The 14,223-nt window shown below is 40.8% G+C and overlaps 1 protein-coding gene across 1 annotated transcript; it reads left to right on the top strand.

Annotated features, from left to right (window-relative positions):
• Positions 1–515: 515 nt before the first annotated feature.
• On the top strand, positions 516–13,834 carry LOC126006521 (A-kinase anchor protein 3-like). Its single transcript, XM_049771979.1, has 4 exons — positions 516–582; positions 1,407–1,435; positions 7,812–10,127; positions 13,679–13,834. Exons 1-4 carry the CDS (start codon positions 516–518, stop codon positions 13,832–13,834), a joined length of 2,568 nt encoding a protein of 855 aa, XP_049627936.1.
• Positions 13,835–14,223: the final 389 nt, after the last annotated feature.

The raw sequence follows: 14,223 nt of genomic DNA, 5'->3' as shown, positions 1-14,223 counted from the left end.
CCTCCCCTCACCAGCATGAACACTGCCAGGAATGACCCTTAAGTTCAGAAACAGGAGTAACCCTTGAGCAACACCAGGTGTGGCCCCAAAACAAAAACAAACAAAAGAGTGCTAGACTTAGTTAATTCTTTAGAAATTAAATTTAAATCCTATTTTACTTTAAAAAAAATAGTTGTGGCAAAGAAGGAGTAAATTAAGTCAGTGGTAATCATGTTAAGCTTTGAGTGCTATTTGAAAAGATCCGTATTGAGGAAGATCACAAGCAGTAGGACACGACTAGTTAAGCACCTTTCCCAGGTATTGGCCTAAAGGATAGAGATGCATGTTTAAGAAATTTCTGCATTTTTGAGAGCTGAGACTGAAGCTATTCAGAGTTGGGTGGGTCTGAAGAAGCTCCTGGGACAAGTCTCTATTGAAAATGTTAGCTTAATTTTGCACAGCACAGTGAGTTTCCTTGTTACATCTTCTTTTCATGGACCCCTTGTTAATATTTCTCATTCTTTTTCTGCTTCCAGATGTCGAAAAGGGTTGACTGGTTAAAAAGCCAAACTGGAGTTTGCAAAGTTGATGTCTATTCACCTGGTGAATTGGAAATGGTGAGGGTCCATTTTGAACTGGGATCTGTGGAATGTTAGGAATTACCTCATTCTCTGCACCATTACTCTCTGTCTCTTATTTTTGCTTATAGATTTCTTGAGAAATCATAAACTCCTATTTTTTTTTGTTTTTTTTTTTGGTTTTAGGGCCACATCTGGTAGTGCTCAAGGGTTACTCCTGGCTTTGCACTCAGAAACCTAACCCTAACCTAACCCTAACCCTAACCAACTCTCAGCAGGCTCGGGAGACCCAGGTTTGATCCCTGGCATCCCAATGGTCCCAAGCCTGCCAGGAGGGATTTCTGAGCTCAGAGCCAGGAGTTCTGCTTATTGTGGTCCAGAAGTATCCAAACAAATATATTTGAATCATAATTTGTCATTTCAGTAATTGCCCTTCTGCCTTCCTCATCCAGCACATATTAATTCTTACTTGGTCTCAGGCACAGGAAGTTACAGTCAACTCTGAAGATGGGCGCCACTCATACTATGTAAAATTACCAACATTTAAAAATTAAATTCAAATATATATATATAAAATTAAATCAAGCTAGTTAAATATGCCAAGCCATGTTAATTTGTAAAATAATTTAGCAAAAGGAAATTAACTCCAAGAACTGTAGAAGTAGAAAGTGCAGAAAGCAACTACTAATAACTGAGGAACAATGAAGAGGAAGACACAAAAGGCTTCTGCCCCTTAACCCAGGCCAGTTTGTCTTTCTGTGGAGGATGTGGTTGCCACAGAAACACAGACTGTTGGTGCTGAAGACACATGAATGGCAAGCAAATGAGTCCTTGGGAGGTTAATGCTAGCTAACAGTCAAGCTACCAATCAAAAAAATGTTTAAAAGGTTCTATTCCAGAATCAAAACATAAGAAAGAGTGTTGTAATGGAGTTAATATCAATGGATAACTTTATAATTTCTGGCTGTCATAGATAGGGCACTGAGTTACAGGCCAGGTATTTAAAAATAAGTCTGACAAAATTTTCATTTTTATGCATCTCATTAATTCAATGGAATCACAGCTTGAACCTTTCCCCTTACTAAGAACATTCAGCAAAACGTTATTGGCATGTAACATTGCTGTTTGGTTTTCTGTTTGTTCCAAACCTACTTGGTCTATCTAAATATTTCCTGAGAGAAATTATTAACAGCTATATAAAATATAAGACAGTGATGATATCCAGTCCCTTGAGACTAAGTAAAGAACAAAACTACTTCGATAAGCTTTTTACTTACACATGAATGAATTTCAATATTAAAATTCATTTGATCTATTACTTGACAACAGATATTAATGATAAAACATAATTTTTATTATGATTAATAATATAAACTGTTAGTCTTAGCTGTTGTAGCATATTTAACAATAGTGTTAATATTTCTGAGTTTTGGAGCCAGAATGTCAGAAGCTCAACTCCTTGGATCCTATGTTTTTTCTGTCCACCTTCTCCTACCCCTACATCCCTAAATTATTACTTAAAATATTTTAATTTTCACTGAGATCAGTTCTGTATTCCGGGGATGTAGAAAAGAATGAAGCAATGTCTCCCCTTATAGATAGACTTCACTATTTGGAAAATTAAAAATAACTCATTGAAAATTAAATATAACTTAAAAACCCTACAGACTGCGGAGATAATGATTGAGCACTTATCTTGCATGTGGTCCCCAAGTTTGATCCTCAGTACCACCTATGGCACAGAGTCCACCAAGAGTGATCTCTGAATATTGATTTCTTTTAGTATTCTCTTACCTCTTCTGAAGTCACAATCTTTTTGTATGTTTGCCTGTTTGTTTTTATTTGGGGGCCACACCCAGCAGTGCTCAGGGGCTACTTCTGGCTCTGAGCTCAGAAATTGTTCCCGGTAGACTCGGGGGACTATCTAGGATGCCAGTGATCGAACCTGGGTCTGCCCTGGGTTGACCATGTGCAAGGCAAACACCCTACCATTGTGCTATCACTCGACCCCTGAAGTCATAATCTTTATCTGAAATGTTTGATATCAATATCTACCTGATAGACATCACTTTAAGCATACAAATGTCTTTGTCGATATTGTCTCATTTAAATCTAGTTGCAATCATATGCAGAAATTATTAGGAAACTATGATTATCATATGAGCCCCAGTTAGCTATATATGAGTACGTATCTCACGAAAACACTTTAAAAATGTTTAAAAACACTTGAAAAAGCTATCTGTACCCCTGTGCTAATCAAAGCATTATTCACAATAACACAGATATGAATATATTCATTATGGAGGAATGGATGAGGAAAGACAGCAGATGTAAAAAATGGAATATTTTCTAACTATAAGAAAAAAAGTCAATCTTGCCATTTACCATGACATAGAAGGGCCTTGAAGGCATGATGCTGAGTGAAACAAGTCAGATAGTTTCTCTGCACCATTACCCTCTGTCTCTTATTTTTGATTATAGATTTCTTGAGAAATCATAAACTCCTATTTTTTGTTTGTTTTTTGGTTTTAGAGCCACATCTGGTAGTGCTCAAGGGTTACTCCTGGCTTTGCACTCAGAAACCTAACCCTAACCCTAATCAACTCTCAGCAGTTGATTCTCACTTAATCTCACTTAAGTGTGAAAAAATTAACTCTTGGATGTAAAGAACAGTTTGGTAGTTGTCAGCAGCCAGAGTCAGAGGGGGTGAACTAAATATGGCAAGGGAGTCAAAAGGTAAAAATATATAGCAAAATGTAAAGCCCAGAGATATAATGCATAGCATGGTGGTTAGTAGTTGGTAGTCTAGGATTATACAATCTAAAGATACTGAGATTAAATATGGAAAGTTCACATGACATGAAGAAAATAGTAAAATGAGTGGCTACAGATGTTAGCTAGATTTGATCCCTGGCATCCCATGTGGTTCCCAAGCACCACCAGTAGTAACTTTTTTTTTTTTTTTTTTTTTGGTTTTTGGGCCACACCCTGTGACGCTCAGGGGTTACTCCTGGCTATGCGCTCAGAAGTTGCTCCTGGCTTCTTGGGGGACCATATGGGACGCCGGGGGATCGAACCGCGGTCCGTCCTAGGCTAGCGCAGGCAAGGCAGGCACCTTACCTCCAGCGCCACCGCCCGGCCCCATTGTACTCTGTTTTTTTTTTTTTTTTTTTTTTTTGGGTCACACCCGGCAGTGCTCAGGGGTTACTCCTGGCTCCATGCAGTAGTAACTTTTGAGTACAGTCAGGAATACCCCAGAGCACTTCAGTTGTGACTTCAAAATACACACACACATACACACACACACACACACACACACACACACATACATGCACAAATGTCAAATCATTATGTTGTATTCCTTTTTATGTTGTATTCTTAAACCTAATCATCATCATCTTTCAGTCATGCCTCAAAAGAAACAAAACATTTTCCCAGAGATCAAGGGGTGCTCCTGGTGCCACTCAGGAGTTACTACTGGCTCTGTGCTCAGAAATTACTCCTACCAGGCTCAGGGCACCATATGGGATACCAGAGATCAACACTGGGTCAGACTCATGCAAAGCAAACACCCTACTCTCTATGCTATCACTTTGGCCCCTGAGCTCTTCTATTTTTAAATACAATTAAATTTTTAGTGTATTTGAATTGAAAATAAAACAAAAAATAAAACTAATAAAACAAATAATATTGTCTCTCAGCATTAGTCAATTGAAGAAGGCTCAGACGTGTAAGACAATGAAATCAATTTCTTGGTCACTGCTGTTACCCGTTTATTATTTGCCATCAAAGAACTAGACTGCAAACCAAAGACCAAATTAGTAGAGAGGAACATGAAAATCATTAAAAAAAAAAAATTCCTGCTAATCCTCTTGATGCTTCAGATTCACTCCTAAGGGCCAAGGGAAGAAGCATGTAGTAAACCTCTCTTGATGGCATTTACCTCTTATGGTCCATCCTATTGAGCATTTTGGCAAAATTTTCTAGACTAAAATATTCAAAAGATCAATTCAAAAGATCGTTTTCAGAAAAGGGAAAACAGAGACTAGCATGTCTATATAAAACTCGTGTTAGAGGGAGGACAACATTGCTGGTGGGAATGTCCGTGATAAAAGGTCATTCTTTTATCTAAAATATTACTGTGAAAGATCTTAATCTACTGTGGTCAAAATAAAAATTATTTTTAAAAAATCAGAGGGGCCATAGAGGTGGCGCAAGTGGTAAGGCATCTGCCTTGCTCACACTAGCTTAGGACGGACTGCTGTTCGATCCCCTGGTATCCCATATGGTCCTCCAAGCTAGGAGTGATTTCTGAGTGCAAGGCCAAGGGTGATGCCCTAAGCATCACCGGGTTTAGCCCCAAAACAAAACAACAACAAATCCTTATGTTAGAAATTCTATTTAGACTCTATTCTCTGGCACTACAGAATAACTAACATTCTTTTTTTATTTTTTGTTTTTTGAGGCCACACCCATTTGATGCTCAGGGGTTACTCCTGGCTAAGCGCTCAGAAATCGCCCCTGGCTTGGGGGGACCATATGGGCCACCAGAGGATCAAACCGCGGTCCTTCCTTGGCTAGCGCTTGCAAGGCAGACACCTTACCTCTAGCGCCACCTCACTGGCCCCAAGTAACTAACATTCCAGATTATAGGGTAGCACAGGTCCAGAAATAATCTCCAATCACCATTGGATTGTGCCCAAAGCCCCCAAATTAAGATTTTATTTAATTCATTAACAAGGAACTGGTGAGGATCAAAGGAGAATATAAAAACACATCTGTATGCACACTGATAAGGCTGCTGTACATTGTGTGACTGTAATTCAATCATGAATAGCTTGATCTGTGAAGAAACAAATTGTAGTACGAACAACCTTGTAACCAAGTTGTTTACATTTAAATTTATTTTAATTTAAAAAGCATTCTATAAATCAGAACTACTGATGTGAATGTGAAAATGGAAACAAAACATGTTTTCCACCCAAGGAGAGGAGGTAGCAGATCATCTCTGTCCAGAATTAATATGTATAATCAAGATTCATTGCCTTGCTACGGTTTTTCCTTTGGTGTGCCGTGCTATTAAACAACCTCCATGGGCCCGGAGAGATAGCACAGTGGTGTTTGCCTTGCAAGCAGCCAATCCAGGACCAAAGGTGGTTGGTTCGAATCCCGGTGTCCCATATGGTCCCCTGTGCCTGCCAGGAGTTATTTCTGAGCAGACAGCCAGGAGTAACCCCTGAGCAACGCCGGGTGTGGCCCAAAAACCAAAAACAAACAAACAAACAAACAACCTCCATGAGAATTAGAATCAGAACATGTGAAAGGACATGTTAAGATTCTGCATGGTGGGGCTGGTGCGGTAACACTAGAGGTAAGGTGTCTGCCTTGCCATATCTAGCCTAGGACAGACCGCGGTTCGATCCCCGGGCATCCCATATGATCCCCCAAGCCAGAAGTGACTTCTGAGCACATAGCCAGGAGTAACCCCTGAGCGTCACAGGGTGTAAACCAAAAACAAAAACAAAAAAAAAGATTCTGCATGGCATTTTTTATTAAGGCATACATATCTCTCTATAGCTGCTATTACTCTATTTAGAACCATTCAAGAGGATTTTGAAATGAGCAGAATGATCCACAAACAGCTGGTAAATTTGCTTTTCTGGCTAGAGATGGGACGATTAAGGCAGTTGCATTATATCCTGCCAACCTCAGTTCAATCACCAGCACAGAATATGAAAAAGAGCAATATACTGTGGGAGTGAAACCACTTCTTCTAGCATCAGAAATGATTTAAATATTAGAGCCCATGCTGTAGTAGCTAGAAAAACTTAGTCAGTGTTAAAATTTTTTAATCTTCTGTGTGTGTTCATCTGTGAAATTGAGTGATATCTAGCTTGCATGTATGAGAATTAAATGCAATATTGTGTGTAAGACAATTGGCACCATGCTTGACAACACAATATTTACCTAGAACTAGGGACTATGACCTTGATAATTATCATACCAAATTATTCTTTTTTTTTTTTTTGGTTTTTCGGACACACCCGGTGATGCTTAGGGGTTACTCCTGACTATGCACTCAGAAATAGCTCCTGGCCGGGGGTTCGAACTCAGTCCATCCTAGGCTAGCACATGCAAGGCAGATGCCTTAACACTTGTGCCACCACTCTGGCCCCCATACCAAATTATTCTTAAATGATAGATAATACTTGTGATCGTTCCAAGATAATACCTGTTATCATTTCTAGGTCACTATCGGATCATGTCCAAATAATGACAAAAATAATTTCGATAGGAAAGTTGATATGACATTTACATACATTTTACATTAGCCATGTTTAAGTGATTATGGCCTACAATATTTAAACATAAAAGAAAAATTAAAATAAACACATGCATAGAAAGAAAACTTAGACTGAGAGTCTACCAAAAAATATTCACTCAAAAAACTTAGTGACCAAATAAAATTGGTGACATAAATTAACTTGCATGTTAAAAATCAGATTGTGCAAATGATGTCTAGCTGGAATTCCATTGGAAGCTATTAGTTTATTCAAGATGATACTAATGTAGACTTAAAAATTGATGGACATACCAAATTTCTCTTGAATTTCCCAATTTCATACCCATAACAGATGTAAATTTAAAAAAAAGTAGGGGATGGAGCGGTGGTGCTAGAGGTAAGGCAAGTGCTAGCCTAGAACAAACCACAGTTCAATCCCCAGGTGTCCCATATGGTCCCCTCAAGCCAGAAGCAATTTCTGAGTGCATAGCCAGGAGTAAGCCCTGAGTGTCATCAATGGGTGTGGCCCAAAAACAAACAAACAGAGTAGCCCATTAAAAAAACGAGGTAACCATTAATCTCAATATTCTAAAAATCTGATTTTGTTCAATTGCTAGCTACTTTTCTTTTAGTTCATAAGGATATATATTTTAGATACAAGGTAGCAAAGTGGTTGTTATCACTTAAAATAAGAAACATAACCTTAGCTCCATTCTTACATTTCCTCCTTAGCAGATAATAAGAGTTAACACTTGGATTAACTGTGCAAATATTTTAAACATTAAACTAAAGTAAAACTACTTGAAGTGGTGCCTGATACTTGGCCTACCAATGAATTCCTAATTCATTAAATATGGGTTGAGAATTTATAATTGAGCAGATAAGGCCTCTGAGAAATTATCTTAAGGTTGTCCTGACTATTCCACATCTTTATTTTGTTATAATCGGGTGAAACCTTGTCTGTTTTTAAGGAAGCCTCAACTGATCCTATCAGAGTGCTCAGCTGGCTCCGCAAAGACCTGGAAAAATGTACAGCAGGGTTGCAAGAGGCTCGGTTCAAGCCTGAAGAGTCAACAGTAGGTGGGGAAATGGCCCGATCACCAGAGCCACACGTGGGTTTCATGGTGGATTATTGCAATACCACCAATCAGAGGCAGCCAGGGAGATTCCATTTTGAGGCGTCTCACAAAGAAATCCCACCACAGGATATCTGTTGCCGAATTGGTAACAAGGGTACAGTGGATGAAATTTCCTTCTATGCTAATCGTCTCACAAATCTAGTTATAGCCATGGCCCGCAAGGAGATCAATGAGAGGATTGATGGGACTGATAACAGATGTGTCCATCAGTCATTGTACCTCGGGGAAGATCCCCCTTCCCCCAAGAGCCTGAGCGCAGTTGCCTCAGAGTTGGTACACAAAACCGTCACCGAATGTTCCAAGGACATTGCTTATGATAAGACTCCTGGCTCTGGTGACAGGGACAATTCCCAGAGATCCCCTGGTTTGAGATACAAGAGAACCTTCAAGATGGAGAACACCAAGGATGGCAGGTGTCCCTATTACAAGCCTACTCCTAAGTCTTTTTTCTTTAAGGAAGAATTTGAATCTCGGAATGCAGGTGACGCCCGAGAAAACGGAAGGACATTTGTACTCGGGGAGAGAAGGTTTCTGAGAGGACTAGGAAGGCCTGATGACTTTTCAGCTTCTGTTAGTCAAGGGATTATGACCTATGCCAACAACGTGGTCTCAGACATGATGGTCTCTATCATGAAGTCATTGAATATCCAAGTAAAGGACACCACCATAGCCACTTGTCTACTCAAGAAGGTGCTGTTAAAACATGCCAGAGATGTTGTCTCTGATCTCATCGACTCCTTCATGAAAAATCTCCACAATGCCACAGGCACTCTGATGACAGATACAGATTTTGTCTCTGCTGTGAAAAGGAGCTTCTTCTGTCATGGAAGCCAGAAAGCCTCAGACATCATGGATGCCATGATGATGAAGTTGTACACCATGGTATTCTGCAAGAAACAACCCAACACTGTTATGAAAGACATATCTGAGGCCTATTCTCTTTTCTCCATGAATCATAGAGACCCCAAGCATCGAAATCTAAACTATAGTTCCATGAAATCAGAAGGTAAATATAAGGGGAAAATGAGCATGTCTCCATGCAAATCTCCGGAGAAGAGTTGTATTGAAACGTTGGGTGAGCACGTAATCAAAGAAGGGTTGTCGTTGTGGTATAAGAACCGTGAAAAAGAAACCTCTTCATGCTTCCAGCCTGCAAACAAGGGAACTCCTAAGAAGCAGTGTAAGCCTGAACCTGAAATACCCTTTGGCTTTCCACTGGAACCTTGCAACCTCAGCTGTCCTATGCCTTGTCCTCCTGTGCCTTGCCCAGAGAATAACTTTATGTGTGATTCTGACTCCTGGGCCATGGACCTGATTGTGACTGCCTTACTTTTGATTCAGCACCACCTAGCACAGGGAGGAAGCATGGATGCCCAGAGCTTCCTTGAAGCTGCTAATGCCACCAACCTTCCCCAGAAGAAGCCTCCTCTATTTCCTGGTGAGACTTGCTTGAAGTCTCCCGTGAAAAGAGGTGACCAAAAAGAAGTGACTGCAGAGAGGAAAGATCTGATGAGTGTTTTCTTCAACTTTATCCAGAATCTCCTTAACGAGACCATTTTCAAGGGGGAGCAAACCCCTGAAAAGACAGCTGAATCGCCAGTGAATGAAGATGAGTTACGCAGGTGTGAAAGACCAATGACCCCTTGTCCCATTCGCTCATGTGAGTCAAATGAGAGTGGTGGCAGTGGTTTGCTGTCTGGATTAACCAAGATGGTTGCCAGCAAGTTAGAAGGCCACTTAAATGGGCAGATGATAGAGTATTTGACAGATTCAGTGATGAAGCTGTGTCTCATTATTGCCAAGTCCTGTGACTCTCCCTTAGGAGACCTGGGAGATAATTGTGGGGATGCCAACTTGCCCTCTTCGACCATCCCAGAGTGTGTGTTAGAGTGTTTGCCCGTCAAGGGCACAGGGACCGCAGAGGCTCTCTTGCAGAACACCTACCAGGCTATTCATAATGAATTGCGATGTGCATCCGTACGACCTCCCACAGGCTGTGAAGCACCCAAAGTCATTGTCAGCAATCACAATGACATGGACACGATTCAGAACAAACAACTCCAAGCTGTCCTGCAATGGGTGGCTGCTTCTGAGCTCAATGTCCCTATCTTGTATTTTGCTGGCGATGATGAAGGCATCCAGGAAAAGGTAAGGAAAGTTGGAGCCGGGGTGTGGGGGGTGGGGTGGGGGGATGTGGAATGGTTGAGGAAGGATTATTGAGGAATTTCAAGTTCTGTTTTCTTTCTAAATGGGAAGTTTTCCCCCCAAGAAGACTAGAAGCACAATGTGAATTTGAAGATACATTAGCAGAGAAAATGCAGGTTTTTGCCCAATAAGCCTAGGAATGTGTTGAGAATGAAAGATGCTTCAGGAGGGTGGGGAATGACTCTTTAGCAAACACCTACTGTTTGAGTTTTTGGAACCTGCTATTATTCTCAGGTGCTTTGTTAGGTGGTATTGGTTTTTTTGTTTGTTTGTTTGTTTGTTTGTTTTTGCAAGATTCCCATCAACAGCATCTCTCTGTCCTTTGCCCTAAGTTCTGAATCAGTTGAAAAGTAAAACTAAAGAACTCAGTAGACAAGCAATCAGTCATTATCAGGATGTTATTGTAGGTCCAAATACGTGAACTCTGGCCTCCAAAGTTAGACCTAGGAACTGCTCACTCAAGGAACTTTAATTTTGGAAAAGTATAAATAACCTTATGCGTACACACACAAACACACACACACAACACACACACAGTTTAGGGCTTTGACTACTTCTCTAGTAGTTGCCACTAAGTTGGAAACAATAGTGGTTGTCACTAAGTAGCAAAGAGTGACACAAGAGAGGTAATTTTTTAAAAAATATTTTTATTTAGAGCATTATTATTGAAGTTATTTATAGTTAACTTTTTGCTTGTTTGTTTGTTTTTGGGCCACACCCACACTCAGAGGGGACCATATGGGATGCCAGGATTCGAAACACCAACCCTCTGCATGCAAGGCGAACACTCTACCTCTATGCTATCTCTCGGCCCCTCATAGTTAAATTTTTGACATACAGTTTCAGCACCAGTAGCACCATTGTTAACTTCCCTCCAACAATGTTTCTAGAGTCCAATACCACCCCTTCTTCCTCCCCATGCCTGCTCCAGCCTGCCACTATAACAGACATCGTTTTAAGTTTGGTTGTTAAAATTTGGGTCTCATGGTTTCATTGTTGTTGACTTTTGTGACTTGAATTGTTCTGTCCTCTCTTAACACCACTAACACACCCAAGTTCCCTTGGTTCTTGGCCCCCATTATTTCACTTCTATAAGAAAGGTTATTACTAAGAATAATTCATCCTCATAAAATAAGTCGGTAGAGAGTGAAGGCTTTCTCTGGCTAACACTGTTCCTAATTTTTGTTTTTGTTTTTATTTTGTGGGTCACACAGAAGGCACTCAGGTGTTACTCCTGGCTCTGTGCTCAGAAGTCACTCCTGGCAGGCAGGCTCAGGGGACCATATGGGATGCCAGCATTCGAACCAGGGTCCATCCTGTTTTGGCTGTGTGAAGGCAAATAAACACCTTAACCGCTGTGCTATAGCTCCAGCTCCTGTTCTTAACCCTTGTACAGCTGAGTTAGTTTATCTAATGATTGGAAAGACACAGGATTGTATAGAGACATGATTAAGCTATACCAAGCTGAAAAAAGAAACTGTGATTTTGTTTTTCAAAGGGTAGTTCATGGGGAAAATAAATTGGGACCTGGTGAGACATGCAGAACCTCAGACTCTACTTCTTACCTATTCAGTCAAATTTTTCACTTTCACTAAATCCCCAAGTAACATTTGGCCTATCCTAACTTGGAGCAAATTATAAAGTTTCAGTTCTCATCTCTACCCTAAGAATTACTGTTTTAAGATTCTAATGAGGGACCAGAGCGGTGGCACAGCGGTAATGCCTTGCATGTGACTGACCTAGGATGGACCACGTTTCGATTCCCTGGCATCCTATATGGTCCCCCAAACCAGAATCGTTTTCTGAGCATATAGCCAGAAGTATCCCCTGAGCATCAATGGGTGCAGCCAAAAAAAAAAAAAAGACTAATTTTAGTTATTTTTTGTTTGTGGGTCATAGTTGGTGGTGCTCAGGGGATATTTCTGGCTCTTGTTCTGTTGCTCCTGGTGATGCTGGGGTGTGGTGGTGGTGAGGTATTCTGTGTGGTTCCAGGTTATAAACCTGGACCTCTCTCATGCAAAGCATGTGACTTCTAGCCATCACCCCACCTCCTACCTTTCCTTTTTTCCTTTCTTCCTTTCCTTCTTTCTTTCTCTCTTTCTTTCTTTCCTTTTCTTTTCTTTCCCTTTCTTCCTGTCTTTCTTGTTTTATGGAACACACCCAGAAGTCCAGAAATGCTTAAATATTACTCCTGGCTCTGCACTCTGCAATTATTCCTGGTGGTGCTCAGGGGACTATGTAGGATTCAGGATATCAAACTGGTTTGGTTGCATGGAAGAGCAAGTATGCTACCCTCTACTATCTCTCCAACACACACAACACCCACACATACCAGTTCAAAAAAATTCTTGGAAAGCTATTCTCTTTGCAGTTTTTCTCATCTGTAAGACACAGTGATTTTGATATACAACAAATTAGCAAAGGGAGCTTTCTTCACAAAAAGTATAGACCAATGAAAAATATCTCAGAAAAATAATAGCTTGATGGGAGGTGGACCTTTGTTCTCTAGCCATTTTAAGTCCAAACTATCATACATAATATAGTCATCCATCTGGTGCCAGATCATGTTGAAAGAAGATGCAATATACTTATCTCAAATGAAGGCAATGGCCTTGCAGTAACCTTTCTGCAATCACACACCCATACATACATATGCACATACTTCTGTGCCCACTGAAAAGAAAAAGAGGATCCTCTTTTATAAAAGGGCAACCACAGAGAGTAGACAGCATTACACCCACACTTTGTTCAATGGGTAGATTTTTGCTAAACATGTCTATTTCTTTTTGTTTTATTTTGTTTGTTTTTGGGCCACACCCGGCGGTGCTCAGGGGCTACTCCTGGCTGTCTGCTCAGAAACCGCTCCTGGCAGGCACAGGGGACCATATGGGACACCGGGATTCGAACCAACCACCTTAGGTCCTGGATCGGCTGCTTGCAAGGCAAACGCCACTGTGCTATCTCTCCAGGCCCAACATGTCTATTTTTTAAAGTAGGTTGCATAAAATTATTTGAGTTTGGAGGTGAGATTCCTTACAGTATAGTCTATACAATTATATTGTATGTATATACTGATGCAGATAATATGAGGGCTCTAAGAGGCTGAATTGTGTTCACTGTGATAGCATAAACAATCCAATTGAGCATATTTTAAGCTATTCTTGAGTCAAATCGTTGAACACAAGGTGAAACTGAAGAGTTTTTAATATCATCCTTATCTCTCTTGCTGTTTCTGGAAATAAAAACCTTTCCTTCCTCCCTTCCTTCCTTCCTTCCTTCCTTCCTTCCTTCCTTCCTTCCTTCCTTCCTTCCTTCCAATAAATTTCTTAGGCTTCCAGAAATACAAGTACCTATATATGTATGTAAATAATACTTGGAAGTTTTGAAAGTCATATGATCATCCTAAGTATTACATACACGTATAACTCTGTAACCATTCTTCATCCAGCTTCTACCTAGGACTGACTCTACTCTCCTTCGCTTTTTCCTGACAGCTCCTTCAGCTCTCGGCAGCTGCAGTGGAAAGGGGACGCAGCGTGGGTGAGGTGCTCCAGTGCGTGCTTCGCTATGAGAAGGAAAGGCAACTGAACGAGGCAGTAGGAAATGTCACTAAGTTGCAGCTGCTGGACTGGCTGATGGAGAACCTGTGACCTGAGCATGTTCTGCTGCAGGCTCTCCCCCATCTCATGCTCCTTCCCCCCAACCCTCTCTCCAGCCTTCCTCACTTCCAGGGTGAACCCTCTCATTTCCATCTTTCCACTCACACTCACCACTGGTCATCACACACTAAGTCACTGGATTTTGCAGTTTTCTGTCCATGCAAGCAAAAAAATTTAAAATTAAACAATTACAATGGAGCAGAATATTAAAATTAAACCATTACAATGAAATGGCTCCTGATGTGTGGTTTCCTTGAAGGGGGAAGGGGGAGCCAAAGGGCATCCAGGCTGAGATGTGGCAGGAATGAGAATGAAACAGGATGGCAGGCAGAGGGCAGAGCAGTATCATGCAGAGATATGTCAAGACAGATCTTGGAGTA

Source organism: Suncus etruscus, chromosome 4 (assembly GCF_024139225.1).
Source record: "Suncus etruscus isolate mSunEtr1 chromosome 4, mSunEtr1.pri.cur, whole genome shotgun sequence".
Classification (NCBI taxonomy): domain Eukaryota; kingdom Metazoa; phylum Chordata; class Mammalia; order Eulipotyphla; family Soricidae; genus Suncus; species Suncus etruscus.
This window is presented reverse-complemented; position numbering and strand designations above follow the sequence as displayed.